This window comes from Platalea leucorodia (assembly GCF_965183815.1).
Source record: "Platalea leucorodia genome assembly, chromosome: 20".
NCBI classification, from domain to species: Eukaryota; Metazoa; Chordata; class Aves; order Pelecaniformes; family Threskiornithidae; genus Platalea; species Platalea leucorodia.
The window spans coordinates 8929058-8942234 of NC_138842.1; the positions used below are offsets into that span (position 1 = coordinate 8929058).

General features: G+C 52.9%; 1 protein-coding gene across 1 annotated transcript; it reads right to left on the bottom strand.

The window, feature by feature from the left end:
* Nucleotides 1–2182: 2182 nt before the first annotated feature.
* On the bottom strand, nt 2183–9720 carry CXCR5 (C-X-C motif chemokine receptor 5). Its single transcript, XM_082330620.1, has 2 exons — nt 9632–9720; nt 2183–4004 (listed from the first exon to the last, which is right to left on the bottom strand). The coding sequence occupies exons 1-2, from the start codon at nt 9668–9670 to the stop codon at nt 2928–2930; spliced, it is 1116 nt and encodes a 371-aa protein (XP_082186746.1). The 5' UTR covers nt 9671–9720; the 3' UTR covers nt 2183–2927.
* Between the last annotated feature and the right edge of the window lie 3457 nt (nt 9721–13177).

Consider the following 13177-nt stretch of genomic DNA (forward strand, 5'->3'; position numbering starts at 1 on the left):
CCCCGCTCCCTGCAGCAGCCGCCTCGGAGGTCCCCTCGGCACTTAGTCCCCTTTCCTGGCAGGAGCAGAGCCCGTCTGCCTCACTCGGTAGCGGTGGGCTGGGGGCCGAGCAGAGCTCCCCGGGGCAGCCTGAAGGTCTGACTGAGGGCTGCAGTGTCCAGGGGCAGCTCTGGCAGCGTGAGCGCTTAGCGGGGAAGCCCGCTCTGTGCCAAGGCATGTGACGGCCATGCAAACATCGGGGAGTCGGGGAGGATTTTGCTGAGTGGAAAGCCCAGCTTCCTCTGCGGTGAAGGAGAGTTCCTCTTGCTTTCTTCTCATCGCCATTCAGCAGGCTGGCCGCAGTCAGCTGCGGGAGGAGCAATGTCCGCTCTTTGGGGAAGGGTCTGCCAGCTCCGAGCCAAGCCTTCCCCAGGTCGGCTGAGCCGAACGCGGGTGCGAGGGCAGCTTTCCGCTCAGGTTAGCAGCTGCTGTAAAACTGCGGCAGGAGGTGCTGCAGTCGGTGGAAGAGGCTCTGTGAAGCGGGGAGCTAACATAGGTCTGGACTGACTCTGAACACAGCAGAGCCTTCTGTGGCACTGGTGAAGGGAAATCTGAGCAAGCTGCTCTTAGGAGCCCTGTGGTCTCCATGTGTGAACAGCAACGCTTGTCAGAAAGGTGCCATCAACCCTCTTAGCACCCTCTGATGCGTTTCTCTTGCAAAAGTGACATAACTGCAGACGGCTGCTTGTAAGTGCTATACATGAGAAGGCGGTATTTTATTTAACTGTTTATTTAACAGCTCACGTCAAAACTTTCTAAAAGTTTACCGACATACCAGTACTAAAAACTATAGTAACAATAGATGTGTAATCTGTTCACCCTTATTTTGCGTGCAGATTTTCTTTTCACCTTGTGAATGCTCTATGAATTTTACAGTCTGACTGTTCATTTCTTCAGTAACTTTTTTGTGTAGACACACAGTTCCCACCAGAACTGGGACTGGGGAGGTGTTTACAATGCGTCTGCAGCAGGGTTCCTCACCAGTACAACCGTGGAGATAGCGATGGCCAGGTGTTAGAGAGCTGCTCTTCCTCTGCTGCACGTATGTGCTTGGACAACCACGGTCGCCATTACCTGCAGGTTTCAGCTTTGAAGATGCAGCACTGCAGGAAATGGTGGACTGCTCTTTGTATAAAAAGCTTTATGCCTGGGGAGTTTTCTCCTTGAGTCACAATTTGAGAATGAGCTATTGAGATCTCTGCCTGAGGTGGACTGGTGTAATGTGACCCCTTCTGTAACGACTGGTCTTTTTAGCGGGGCCCTTGGGTACGGTGAAGTTCAGCTGCAACGGAGCCCTTTGTTAGCGGGTTGAACTTCAGAAGTGAGTTTAGCACAAGATTCCTGCTGCAGCAGGAGAACTGACGTTGTTCCAACTTTGCTTAAAAAGCGAGGTGAATGGTAGAGCGGATTTTAAAGTGCGCTCGTGATTAGGGTCGTGCTCGCGTGACAGTTGGTACTTATGGCTCTCATACAGTTCAGGCTACAGCGCTGCTTAGCTTGCAAGAGAAACGTCATGGAGCAACGCTGTGTATGCGCTGCGACGTTATACTGTGACAAGACTGACTAGGAAGCAGCAGGCTGCACGAGTCTGTTAGGGCTACCCCGCATGCCAGCTTGCGGTGCAATTATTAATGATGGTGAAAGCGGCTGCTCTTATTTTGGACCAAATTTTTGCCAAGCAGCCCTGATCTGAGCAGTTGCTGGATACTCGTGGTTCAGGGCAAGATCAGCGCCCAGGTTTGTTCTGTATAAACCTGGATGCACCAAACCTCTGAAAGCCCCGTAGATGCAGGTGGAGCAAAAATGTCAGAAAGCACACTGCATAGCAAAACGCTATGTTCCCTCTCAGCCTGCTAAAAACAAATAGAAATTATGCAAACAAGCTCTTTTCCTTACTCTGGGGCAATGGGTCTCCTTGCTCTTGGCACCCACAAAGTGCCGTACAACTAGCTGCAAAAAAAAAAAAGTTACACCTTCAGCCTCACAAAGCTGTGTGGTTCATCTCCCCTGTGCTCAGTCACAAGATAGAAGCCATCTCCCCAGGCAGCTTTCTTCCTTAAAGGAAAGCTTTTGCATAGTCAGGCATTCAGTTCAGCAGTCACTCACTGGAAGTCTTAACAGCAGTAAAACAGATTAAGTGAGCAGGAAAGGATGCAGTTGATGTCAGGATAGGAATCTGCGACAGTCAAATCTCTGAGTCCATGGCAGGACCTCCTGGCGCAAGCCGAGCTGGGAAAAATCAATGTGCCGTGGCTGGCCAGGGGGACGTCACGCAGCAGGAGGAGCAATATCGCAGCCAGAGACCACCCAGCACTGTGTGCCCACGCTACTGGAGTGAGCTCTGCACCCCCCGCCGGTCCTACCTGCATCTCTCATTCAAGCTGCTGTGGCCATTGAGTCCTGCTGCTTCTGTCGGGCATGACTCTACCAACCTGAGCCGGTGAACGGAGACCTGCTTAGCTTTGGTCCTCAGTCCTTGCTCACTGACACAACTCCACGGTTACTCGGCTGTGCTTTTTTCCTTGCTCCCGGCACCCCAGTCTCATGCTCGGCTCTGTACACAGGATGCCTGCAGTCAGTTTTTCGTGGGAGAGGTGGAAACGTCAGGTTCAACCCACTCGGGTTCATCCGGCCCTGCCAGAGTGACCGTCGGACAGCCAGCGCTCGCCAACAGCTGCCAGACGGATTACTACAGCTGTGAGAACCAGAAAGAGCCAGGGAAGGTATCTGGTGAGATCTGGGTGTTTGGTAGCTACCAGACTTCAGTTTCCTGAGGCGTAAGGAAAGTGGTGGGGACGCTTGTGAAACTTGGGACTGAGGCCACAGCACGTGTGCCACTAAGAAGGCAAGCCCCAGGCCGGTTCTGCCCTGCAGGCAGCCTTTCCCAGCTAGAAAGTGGAGATAGAGGTGGTGTTGTCAGACTCAATCCCGCTGCCCTTCCTCGTCACCTCCAGGATCTCCTGCAGGGTCTCCTGGCTTATGCAGCCAAGCTCCTGCAGGATCCGGAAGAAGTCGTTACGGAACTTGACTCCAATGAAGGCATAGAGGATGGGGTTGAGGCAGCAGTGAGTGAAGCCGATGGCCTCTGTCACCATGATGGCCGTGTCCAGCTGGTCTTCCAGGAGGCAGTTCTTGGTGAAGGCTTCTAGCTTAGTAAGCGTGTTCAGGAAGATGACGATGTGGTACGGGCTCCAGCAGAGCAGGAAGACGCCTGTGACCAGGATGGCCACGCGGACAGCTTTTTGCCTCTGCAGGCGCTGGGACTGACACAGAGCCCGGACGATGGCTGTGTAGCAGTAACACATGACCAGCAGGGGCACAAAGAAGCCCACAGTGTGGTAGAGGAAGCGGGTCGCCAGCCAGACGTTGTTGCCGTCAATCCCAACCTCTGGAAAATAGCAAATGCTGCGGTTGCTGTCATCTGTCCAGACTTCCATGAAGATGAGATCGGGCAAGGTCAAAAGCAGCGAGCAGAGCCACACAGCCATGCAGGTGAGGTGGATGGAGCGAGCTCTGCGTTTGCGGTAGGTGTGGATTGCATAGACGATGGCCAGGTAGCGGTCCACCGCGATGCACCCCAGCAGCATGCTACTGCAGTAGAAATTGATCTTGTGGACAGCACTGAGGATCTTGCAGAGGAACTTCCCGAATACCCACCCGGCCAAGCTCTCCACCACGCTGAAGGGGAAGGTGAGCAACAGTGCCAGGTTGGCCAGGGTGAGGTGGAAGAGGAAGTTTTCCGTGGTAGTGCGAGAGCGCTTGAACCTCTCTAAAATGACCAGGACCAGGGCATTGCCCACAGTCCCCAACACAAACATCAGCAGATAAATGAGGGGCATGAAGACCTTTCTGAAGGGGTCTGTCTGGTTGCCGACCACGGATGAGGCTGGGTTGAAGCAAAAGTAGCCCTCCAAAGAAGGGGTGGTGTTCTCGGCTTCGTAGTAACCACTCAGCTCCACCTGGCTCTGGGGAACAGAGAGAGTCTGGTTATTGGAGGGGAGTTTCTGAACATGAGAACCCAGTCCCTCAGCTGCACCTGGCAGACCTGGAGCGGAGCATCCCCGCGGCCTGCCTGTGTCAGGAGGAGGTGCTGCCTGTCTGCAGCATGATGACTCTGATGCCAGGTCCCGGGAGGTGGACCAACACCACGTGGAGAGCGTTGTCCCGATCTCTGACAGCAAGGGCTGCTCAGTCTGTAATTGTTAACTAGCATATTTGGGGATGTTCTGGTGTCCAGACGGATGACCAGTTTCATCTTCTGTTTCTTGCTGAGTTACCTGCTAGTGGCTTTTGCTTCCTCACACGGCACGGAACCCTCCTCTACCAGCTTTCCCGATCTTTCCATCCGTTTCTGACACTGACTGTCCCTGTCCTGCCTGCTGTCTGCTGTCAGGTACGAAGGTGGTAGGATTCACCGCAGAGCACACGTCTGCCTCAAGTTATGCGCACCGATCCTGTCCCCTTCTGCCTCCTCCTCGGAGACCTCAGAGCTGCCTGGGGCAGAGCAAGGCGAGGTGGGGACAGTAGCAGCCGTGCTTCGGATCGCTTTCCACATGCTCAGAGAAAAGCATGGGGCAACTGTTCAAACATAACTGGAGGAACGCCTCTGAGGCACCGTGGTGCTATAGCTATGGGGATGGATGCAGGAGAGAGAAATCTGTTCTGTTGGTAAACCTTGCGGTTCTGAATTAATGGCAGCCAGAGCAGGAAAGGGAATCTGAAAACGCCACTCGGACCCCGGGCTGATACCCAGTAAGGAAAGTGCGATAGAGCCGCTGCAGATGTGATTCGCACTTGGCCTGCTGGAGCTCCTTGCCAGGTGAGCAGCCTGTATTTGGGCTGAGACTGCGCACAAGTTCCGAGTGCCAGAAAGCTGCAGTCGTGCTTGGGACGAGCCCCCCGGATGGGGGGCACGCTCTGGCTGGCCTCAGGCACCTTGCAGGAGCTGGGCGTTCACAAAAGCAAAGGGCTCGGATGCAGACGGGCAGAAAAAGAGAGCGGCACAGGAGGCTTTCGGCAAGCTGAGAAATTAGTGACAACTGGGAAGAGCTCGGCAGCAGTTACCCTGAGCTCCCCCACCCACACCCTCTCTGGAGACCGGCGCCGAGACTTCAGTGCCAACCACAGCGGAAGTCTCTGCTCGCTGCTTTCATACCTTTCACTGCCAGCTGTAGCCGTTTGCACCTGCTGCTCCTTCCCTCGTCAGCCAAAGTTCCCATCTAAAAATACTAGCCCTGCTTTGATCAGTTTTAGAGCTGATTTGGGGGGTTTTTGCTCTCCCTCGTGCTGCTAAGCCAAATGACGGTGACCAGACTCGAGCCCTGCATTGTGCCTAGCTAGAGAAGGGTGATCTATGTTTCCTCTCTCTCAGGCAGCCTTCCCTGGGTGACGCGCTGGGTGCTTCTGCACGCGACTGTCTGGGATAAAGAGGTGACATCGCAGTGGCAGCGCGCATCCCCAACTGCTGTGCTGCTGAAACCATCTGCATGGCTCCAAGGGGAGCCCAGGCGTGTTGATGGGGAAGAAGTCTACGGAGCGTTACCGAACGTGCGGAGCAGGCAGCTGGCTCAGGCAGTCCCCGAGCAGTGGATGGCAGGAGGGTGAGCGAGCCCTTGGGGAAAGTGTGGAATAAGCTTGCCCGGTTCTTGCCCTCTTCCCAGAGCCTCTACCTTTGGCTACCGCTAGAAAGACTGTCAAGCCAGGCAGACTTTGGTCTGACCAAGCTACTCTTGGTCTCGTCACAGTCCTGTTCCCCACTGGCTCTGCATCCAGTGGTGCTGCCACTGTGGTGTGATGCCACAGTGCTTCCCCCCAAAACGGGCGAGAGCTGGTCCTCTCAGGGGCCGAGAGTCCTCCTCCCTGCCCAAAACCTCAAATGCACGTGACTATCTTCCCCTAACTTAATGGTGGGGCTGGGGTAAGCCTTTGGTGGGGAGCATTTGTATTTCCAGAGAACAATTATTTTTCCGGTTTAGGGTATGGTTCTGGAGACTGGAGATTGCTGCTAAAGACAAAAGCCTTTAGAAATCCCTCCCAGTTTGCCTTCTCCCTGGTTTGAAAATTATTTCCTGCCTAGTCCGTACATGGACCCTGTGTCAAGAGTTACCAACACACAGAGAAACCTGTGATGTGTTGGTCAGGGCCAGATCCTTGAATCTCCCCAGAAAAAAAACCAAACCAAACACCTTTGCAATTTGGTACAGCGACCGAACCAGGCTGCTCAGGACGTGCGGGTGACTGTGCTGAAAATCCCAAAGAGAACATGTTTTAGAATGGGTAACTTCACTGGGGAGAGGCTGGAAGGTTCCAGCTTTAAAGGCAAAAAGGAAATGATGGGAAATGGCTGGGTTTGCTGGCCTGAGCATCAGAGCGCTGCCTGGAGCCACGCCAGTGCCACTGATGATGGCGGATGGGCAGGCCGTGCACGGTCTTCAATGGCTTTGGCTGCTGAACAGTTTCCAGCATCACCTTGCATTCGGAGCCGGAGGTGCGGAGGCTGAGTGCCGCTATCAGGCACCATCTGATTGCTGATAAGACAGCAGGTAGGGCTCTTACTGGAAGCCACTTGCCGCGGGCAGGGGAAGCGTATGCTGAGCTGTGTCTGAGGCGTCCTCTCATGTGCATCTCCGAGCAGAGCAGCGAGTGTGGGTGGAAGCGGACAGAGATGAGTTGGAGACAAATAAAAGAGGATGAAAGGTCAGAGTCCGGGCTGAGACAGGAAGGGCAGGGACCGGAGCTGCAGGAGGTGCCCTGAACGAGACAAGCTGGGGCTGTTGGGGGCTCTGCTGCGATTCCCATTTCTAGGACTGGAAGCGTGTGGCTGCCTGATCTGGGATGGGAGTGCGTGCGCAGGGGGACCTTTGTACAGGTCTCCTGCAATACGATTGCAGCCAGATTTGGAGGTGGGCAATAAAGTGGTGCCTTTTTCTGTAACTGAGCAGTCAAGCGCATGCCTGGGAAGCCTGTTCCTGTGTGCTTTTTGTTCAGGGATCCCTCTTCCCCTCTAACTCACACCTCAGAGTTATTCCAGTCTCTGCGTGTCAGCTGCTTTTCTCAGTTCCCCACAACTGCCAGCGATCAAAATATTTGGCTGCAGAAGAGAAGCAGCCTGTGCACTGCTAGGGATTTTCCATGCAAGTCATTCCCTTCTAGCCCTTGCCAGGGCTGGGAGAAGCATGTTTCATTCCCAAAGCCTTAAAACTGAAATTGCCCACATCAGTGCAAGTTACTGACAGAGCTTCTGCTCATCCCCTCTCCGGGTGCTGAACTAGGGAAACCCACGAATAAGAGCAAAGCCTGTGGAAATGCCACGTTACTGTAGCGCAGATGCCTTTACACCTCTTGAGTCACGTTGGTCCCATTACAATGAGAAGTGGCCTGCAGCACCTCAGCGACCCGGTGGGGATCTCGGTGGTCTTTGTGCAACTGTGGTTTTGTTTCTCTAGTCTTGCAGCTGAGGAAGGTGAAGTGGGCAAAGCTTTCTTGCTACGCAGAAATGGGGTTATTGTTTTGGGCATGTGACTTTACCACAAGGTTATGGAGACGAATGGTCCTGTACAGTATCAAAGTTTAGGTGAGGTCCTCGCTGCACTCACTGGGCGATACTGAGATAAATGCCCTTTCGGTGCAAATGTTCTCATCATTCTCCCTTTCACATTTGCTCAATCAGTCAAGCGATCCTCTCTGGTGAGCGCACAAGGCAAGGTTTGTGTGACCGCTTTGACAGGACACCGTTGAGGTCTTTTTTGCAAATCTCTGTGGGTAGGTTGCTGCTACAAGCGCCGAGTATAAGTAAAGCAACATATGGTACCACCACAGCAAATGTGGCATTGCTCGTGTGAGATCTGTGGCCTGTTCCAGGAAAGGAGCCAAACCTGGGAAGCTCCCAGGAGGCAGAGGTGGGAAACATGTGCCACAAACTCCCGACTGCGGGAAGTCTGAGAAAAGGTATAAAACTGTTCTTGCTGCGGCACCTGACTGTAGACGCTCGCGCCCGAAGTTAGCTGAGTTTCCCCCCTCACACGAGGTCTCCTTTATAACTTACGACAATTCACGGCAGAGGTAAAATCGCTAAGCTAAGGTTCTGGAAAGTATTGTGTACAAAGAACAAATCCCAGCGCTCCTTAATCCCCCTGTGTTAAAAACGACGCAGTTTTGCCACAAGCAGCCGCTTGCTTATAGCGCGTGACGCACTGCGGGCAGGCGGCCGGCACGCTTCGACTTTGCTGGTTTTCTGGTGGGGGGACAGATTTCCAATGGAGAGTTCAGCTGGAGGAACAAACCAGTATGGAGATGAAAAAGGTTTGAGTTTGGTTTTAACCTCGCAGCCAGCATTAGCGCTGCCACTGAACTTCAGCAGAGGTCAGGGAGAGAAGTGTCTTCTGCAAAAAAGCTCTAAAGGAAACGACCACCATATGCAAAGGATTTTTATACTGGATGAATCAGAAAAAATAAGGAGAGTAGGGCTTGCCCCCCACATCTCCTCTCTCTTCCCTGGTGTATAGGACAAAGGAGGGACAGAAAAATTGGTAAAAATTAAATCCAGCATTTCTCTCTTTAGAGAAACTAAACAAAAACTGAGGTCTGCTGCAGAGAGCTACTGTATTAAAAAATAAATTCTGAGCTGCAACATTTGAAAACCAGGCTAATGATAGCGCTGCTGTGGACTTCCCCTTGGATAGCACAAGATACTCTAAAAGGTGCAGCTGCTGTCTTTCACTTGAAAACACAGGGGAGAGAACTATGGGGCAGAATACACAGTGTCATCACTCCCTATTAGAAGAAGTACTTGCAATTTATCTTCCCCTCTTTAAAATTCCCCTCTTGTAAATACACCACATATTCCCCTTTCAGCAGAGCCTACGGCAGCCTGTTCGTGGAGAAGGCAAGCAGAGGTAGGAGCGTGTATAGTCGCACCAAGGGTTTTCACACACGGAGAGATAGCATTGGGTTTGCTTGGGTATTCCTGTTGCCTGTTGTGTGAAGATACTAGATGAGATTTCCAGGGCTTTGCACGCTGTGTGCACAGTCATTTATACCACTGAAGGCTGGTGCAAAAAGCGCCCGACTCAGAACGAGTGTTTTACGCCCACGCTGCGTCAATGGCTGCGCAGAGAGCAGGGCAGCAGGGAACAGAGACTGGGACAGCCTGGCAGCGTGGGACGGGGCTACAGCAGCGTGGCTCTCCCGGTGAGCCACCTGGCCCTTTGGCAGCGACTGTGGTCTCGGTCCCTGTCTGCGCAAGCATGGCGCTCGGGCTCAGCGCTCGCCAGAATGTCTGCGCGCGAGGTCCCAGTAGGTAGGCAGCTGTCCCCGAGGTAATACCTGGCACCCTTGGATCACAACGGCTGCAGCCCCGTTACGCTGGCTCTCTGCAAGCACAGCGCTGCCGCTTGCAGTCCCCTCATCGGTCAAGTCCGGACTTACGGGATGTGAGGGCTGCTTGCGCCGGCGTAAGAAATCAACCAAGCTCTCCCTCTGCCAACAGGAGGGTGAGAAGACGGACAGACAGAAATGAGGTCTTTCAGTCCACCCTAGCTCTACCTGCTCTCCCCGTTATCCTCTCAAACAAGCAAAGCCAGGCCTGACTCACCAAGTCATAGGTCTCTGATGAGTAGCTGACAGGCCCCATGGTTTCAGGGGCAGGATCTGTCTCCCCTCCAGCAGTTTCAGCAAAAGTTCTTCTTTTTTGGGGTGGAGTTAGTCATTTAAGTGAGTAGGGAGGGACCCAGCATGTAACAATAGAGTATTTGCAAGGCAAATGAGCTCCAGGCATAGAGTGACCTAATTGACATGAAGATTAGCATCTAGCGTTACCATCATTTTTTTTTTTTTTTAGTGCTGTAAGTTGATTTTTAAAGTACAGTTTGAAGAATCCATGTTCCTTTGGTCCGTACCAGAGAAGATCCAGAACTGTTTATAGGTCTTCCCTGGAAACCTCCAGGGCTCTTGCCCACGGCCGTCCTTGTGCTAGGCGGTCCGAAAGGCTTTGGAAAGCTCTGCGCCAAGGGACCGGACCCCTTTACTAGAAATCTCCCCGGATCCGGGCACCTCTCTAGAGCTGTGCGAGATTTTGAAGACACCTGAGATGAAACGTATGGATCTAGTCTGTGTGACCATCGCTCTCCGCCTCGGGCTCCTCCTGGCTGCTTTAACCTCAGTGACCTGCGGACGTCTTCTGCTCCTTGCCTTGGCTCAGGGGGGCGTGCAGTGGCTTGCACAGGAAAGCATGGCCTCGGCGGCCGCTCTGCAGGTCTAGGGAAGGGCGCTAGCTAGCAGAGGCTGGTCTGCTATATCACACACGGTGAAGCCCCTTGATTACACACCTTCCTGCAGCGCTTGTCTTGCCCATAATAAAGATGGGAAATCGAGATTTCCTCTGCTCAGGGAAATGGGCGTTTTGCCCCAGTAATGTCACAGCAGCAGATTCACAGTGTGAAAGCCCCAGCCTGGGTCAGCAGGATAGGGTGGCATCGTAGCTGGCATTTTAGTAGAAAGCTTTTCCTCTGTGAGGAGCTGAGGCAGTTCGACAAGCGCCATGCCCGTTCTCCTCTTGTCTGGGCACAGCTGCACCAAAGCCTCCATACCAGCAAGGAGTCTGGTGGGACTTGGACTGGTGAAGAAGGAGGTGGCGTTGTTCTGGTGAGCGCCATTTGATTTCAGCCGTTCCTTATGCTTATTAGCGGGAGCCTGGCGATCCTGACTTGACGGGGGACCTGCTGCCCCGAGGATGTTCCCGTCCTCCCCTGCCCCGAGGACGTTCGTGTGCACCTGTGCATGCCCACCCGATGCACCAGCCTCTGGGCACCCCTCCTCCCAAAAGTGAGAGGAAAGAGAGCAGGAAAGCTGGAGGGAGGGCACAGGGAGCTTGCGCTGTGCTTCGTGTCCCTCGCCTTGTGGGGGAGTACAGACTGAGTGAGCCCTGTCCGGCATGGCTTGGCTGTCCCGAGGCCCTGCGCTGCCGGGGCTGTGGAGTGAGGCAAGAAGTGGGGTACCGCTGTGCCCCAGACGGAGAGACAGAGAGGTTAGGAAGATGTTTTCGCTCAGCTAGAACTGGAGGGTGGAGCACTCAGCGTCAGGGACTTCCTTTAAGGGCCGTCCCCCTGAGCCCCAACTACCCAGTGAGCAAAGCAGAAGTACTGTGCAAAATAAGGTACTGTGAGTCCGTAGGTGACAGCGATGCTGGAGAACCTCTTGGGTCAGAGACACAGTGCAGGATGTGGCTACGGGGAACCGTAGGCTGGAAACATCTCCCAGGCCGTGACCTTGGCCCTCGGATGTGGCGTGGGAATGACAGAGGTTCAGGGAACCCACTCCAAAGCAATAGACGCAAGTGATTTCACTTGCAAACACCTACTACGCCAAGGAAATGACTGCTAGTGTACAGACGTGACCTACGGGATCCATGTGTTGCTTTAACACAAAATGTGGGAATAATGATAGTGAGAGAGAAGAGCATGGGAGAAAAATAAATGGGGAGAAAAGAAATCTAAATGAAAAATAATGTCGCTTCACAGGCAGGTAAGGAACTGACTACAGAAGAAAATTGTCGCAAAATTCAATGATAAATATTTGAGGAATGTTTTGGTGTCCGTACATGGGAATTCCGGGCTGAACTCTGATTTTCTGCCACTGGTACATGCTCTCACTGGAGAACTGTTCTTGTATTGTCAGGAACATAAAATTTCATTAGCTTGTATAAGGTATTCTGATAATAGGAAATTATTCGGCTTTACATAAGGACAGTAAAATACGCTAATTGCATCTGAAGTTACTCTATTCTGTATAACTATGGGACTAACAAGCACATCTAGTGACCAGTTTGACACTACACTGACTTTCTGAGCTCTGCTTGAGAAAAGCCAGATCGCTTTTGGCTCCTGAATCCTCTCACCTTTAATCTTTTCTGTTTGTCTTATTTGCTGTTGCCATAAAGCTTTGGGAAGCACGTGCTGCCTACAGGTGTTAGTTGTATTTACTAATCTGTCAATTTCTGTCGTCGTTTGTTCTTTTAAGGTTAGAGCGTGCTATTTCCCGTACATCTCGTTGCGAAGTGCGACGCTCAGCCCTGCAAAGAGCTGAGATGAAACACCGGTCCCCGCGCAGCGGGGCCAGAGCAGCAGCAGCAGGCACCAGAGAATGATGGTGGTCGTGCCCAGCGTGTGCCTCTGACTGTGGGAATGGGGGAGTCGAGGCTTCTCCAGCTGTAGCTGCTGCGCCTGCCGGCCAACAAGCGGCACAACGAGCTGGCACATGAAGAAAACAGGTGAGATGCAGCTTTTCTAATCCCCTGGCATTTGAAGGTACAACGCCTGTCTTTTCAGGTTCCTTTTTCTCTTGCCATGCTTGGCACAGAAGCGTTAGAAAGAAAGAGGGATGCACTGGGTGCGAGAGAGGCTTACAAGGGGGGCTCCGCACCAGGGGCGACCTCTCTGCCCCCAGGGCCGGCAGTTCAGCACACGGCAGCAGCCCCCCAGCAGAGCTGCAGGTAGCCTGGGAGTGAACGAAAGAAAGAAATGAAGGACAAGGCTGTGCTGATCTGGCTGGTGTTGAGGGCAGGGGTAAACAACAATCCAAAGGCAGCCGTAGATGTGAGGAACTAGGAAAAAACGGCGATGTGAGGGGAAACAAATGGATTTTCCTGTCTTTTTATGCCTGTTTTGTAAAAACATTTGAAGAAAAATTTGCCTGCAAAAGAGTTTTGGAATTACCAGCATTTTTAGGCTAGTGTTTTAAGCTTGTTCACCAAAAGGGTTGTCAGGCACTGGAACAGGCTGCCGAGGGAAGTGGCTGAGACCCCATCCCGTGTAGAGGTGGTGCTTAGGGATGTGGTTTAGTGGTGGACTTGGCAGCGCTGGGTTAACGGTTGGACTCGATGACCTGAAAGCTCTTTTCCAACCTAAACGGTTCCATGATTCTATGATTCCATTCCTGTTGTGCCTCAGCTTTGTCAAAATCCTTGTATAAGTAAGAGCTATCTGAAAAGGAACGGTTTCCAAGCTGTCATGCTCGGTGGTTGACTCCTGCATGCTGCGGGAGTCAGTCTTTTACCCTTATGTTCGCGTTAGCTGTGTTGCTGCGACTACGCAAGGCAGTCGCGTTAACTTTCCCAGCTGCTTCTCGGGAAGCAGGAATGTGT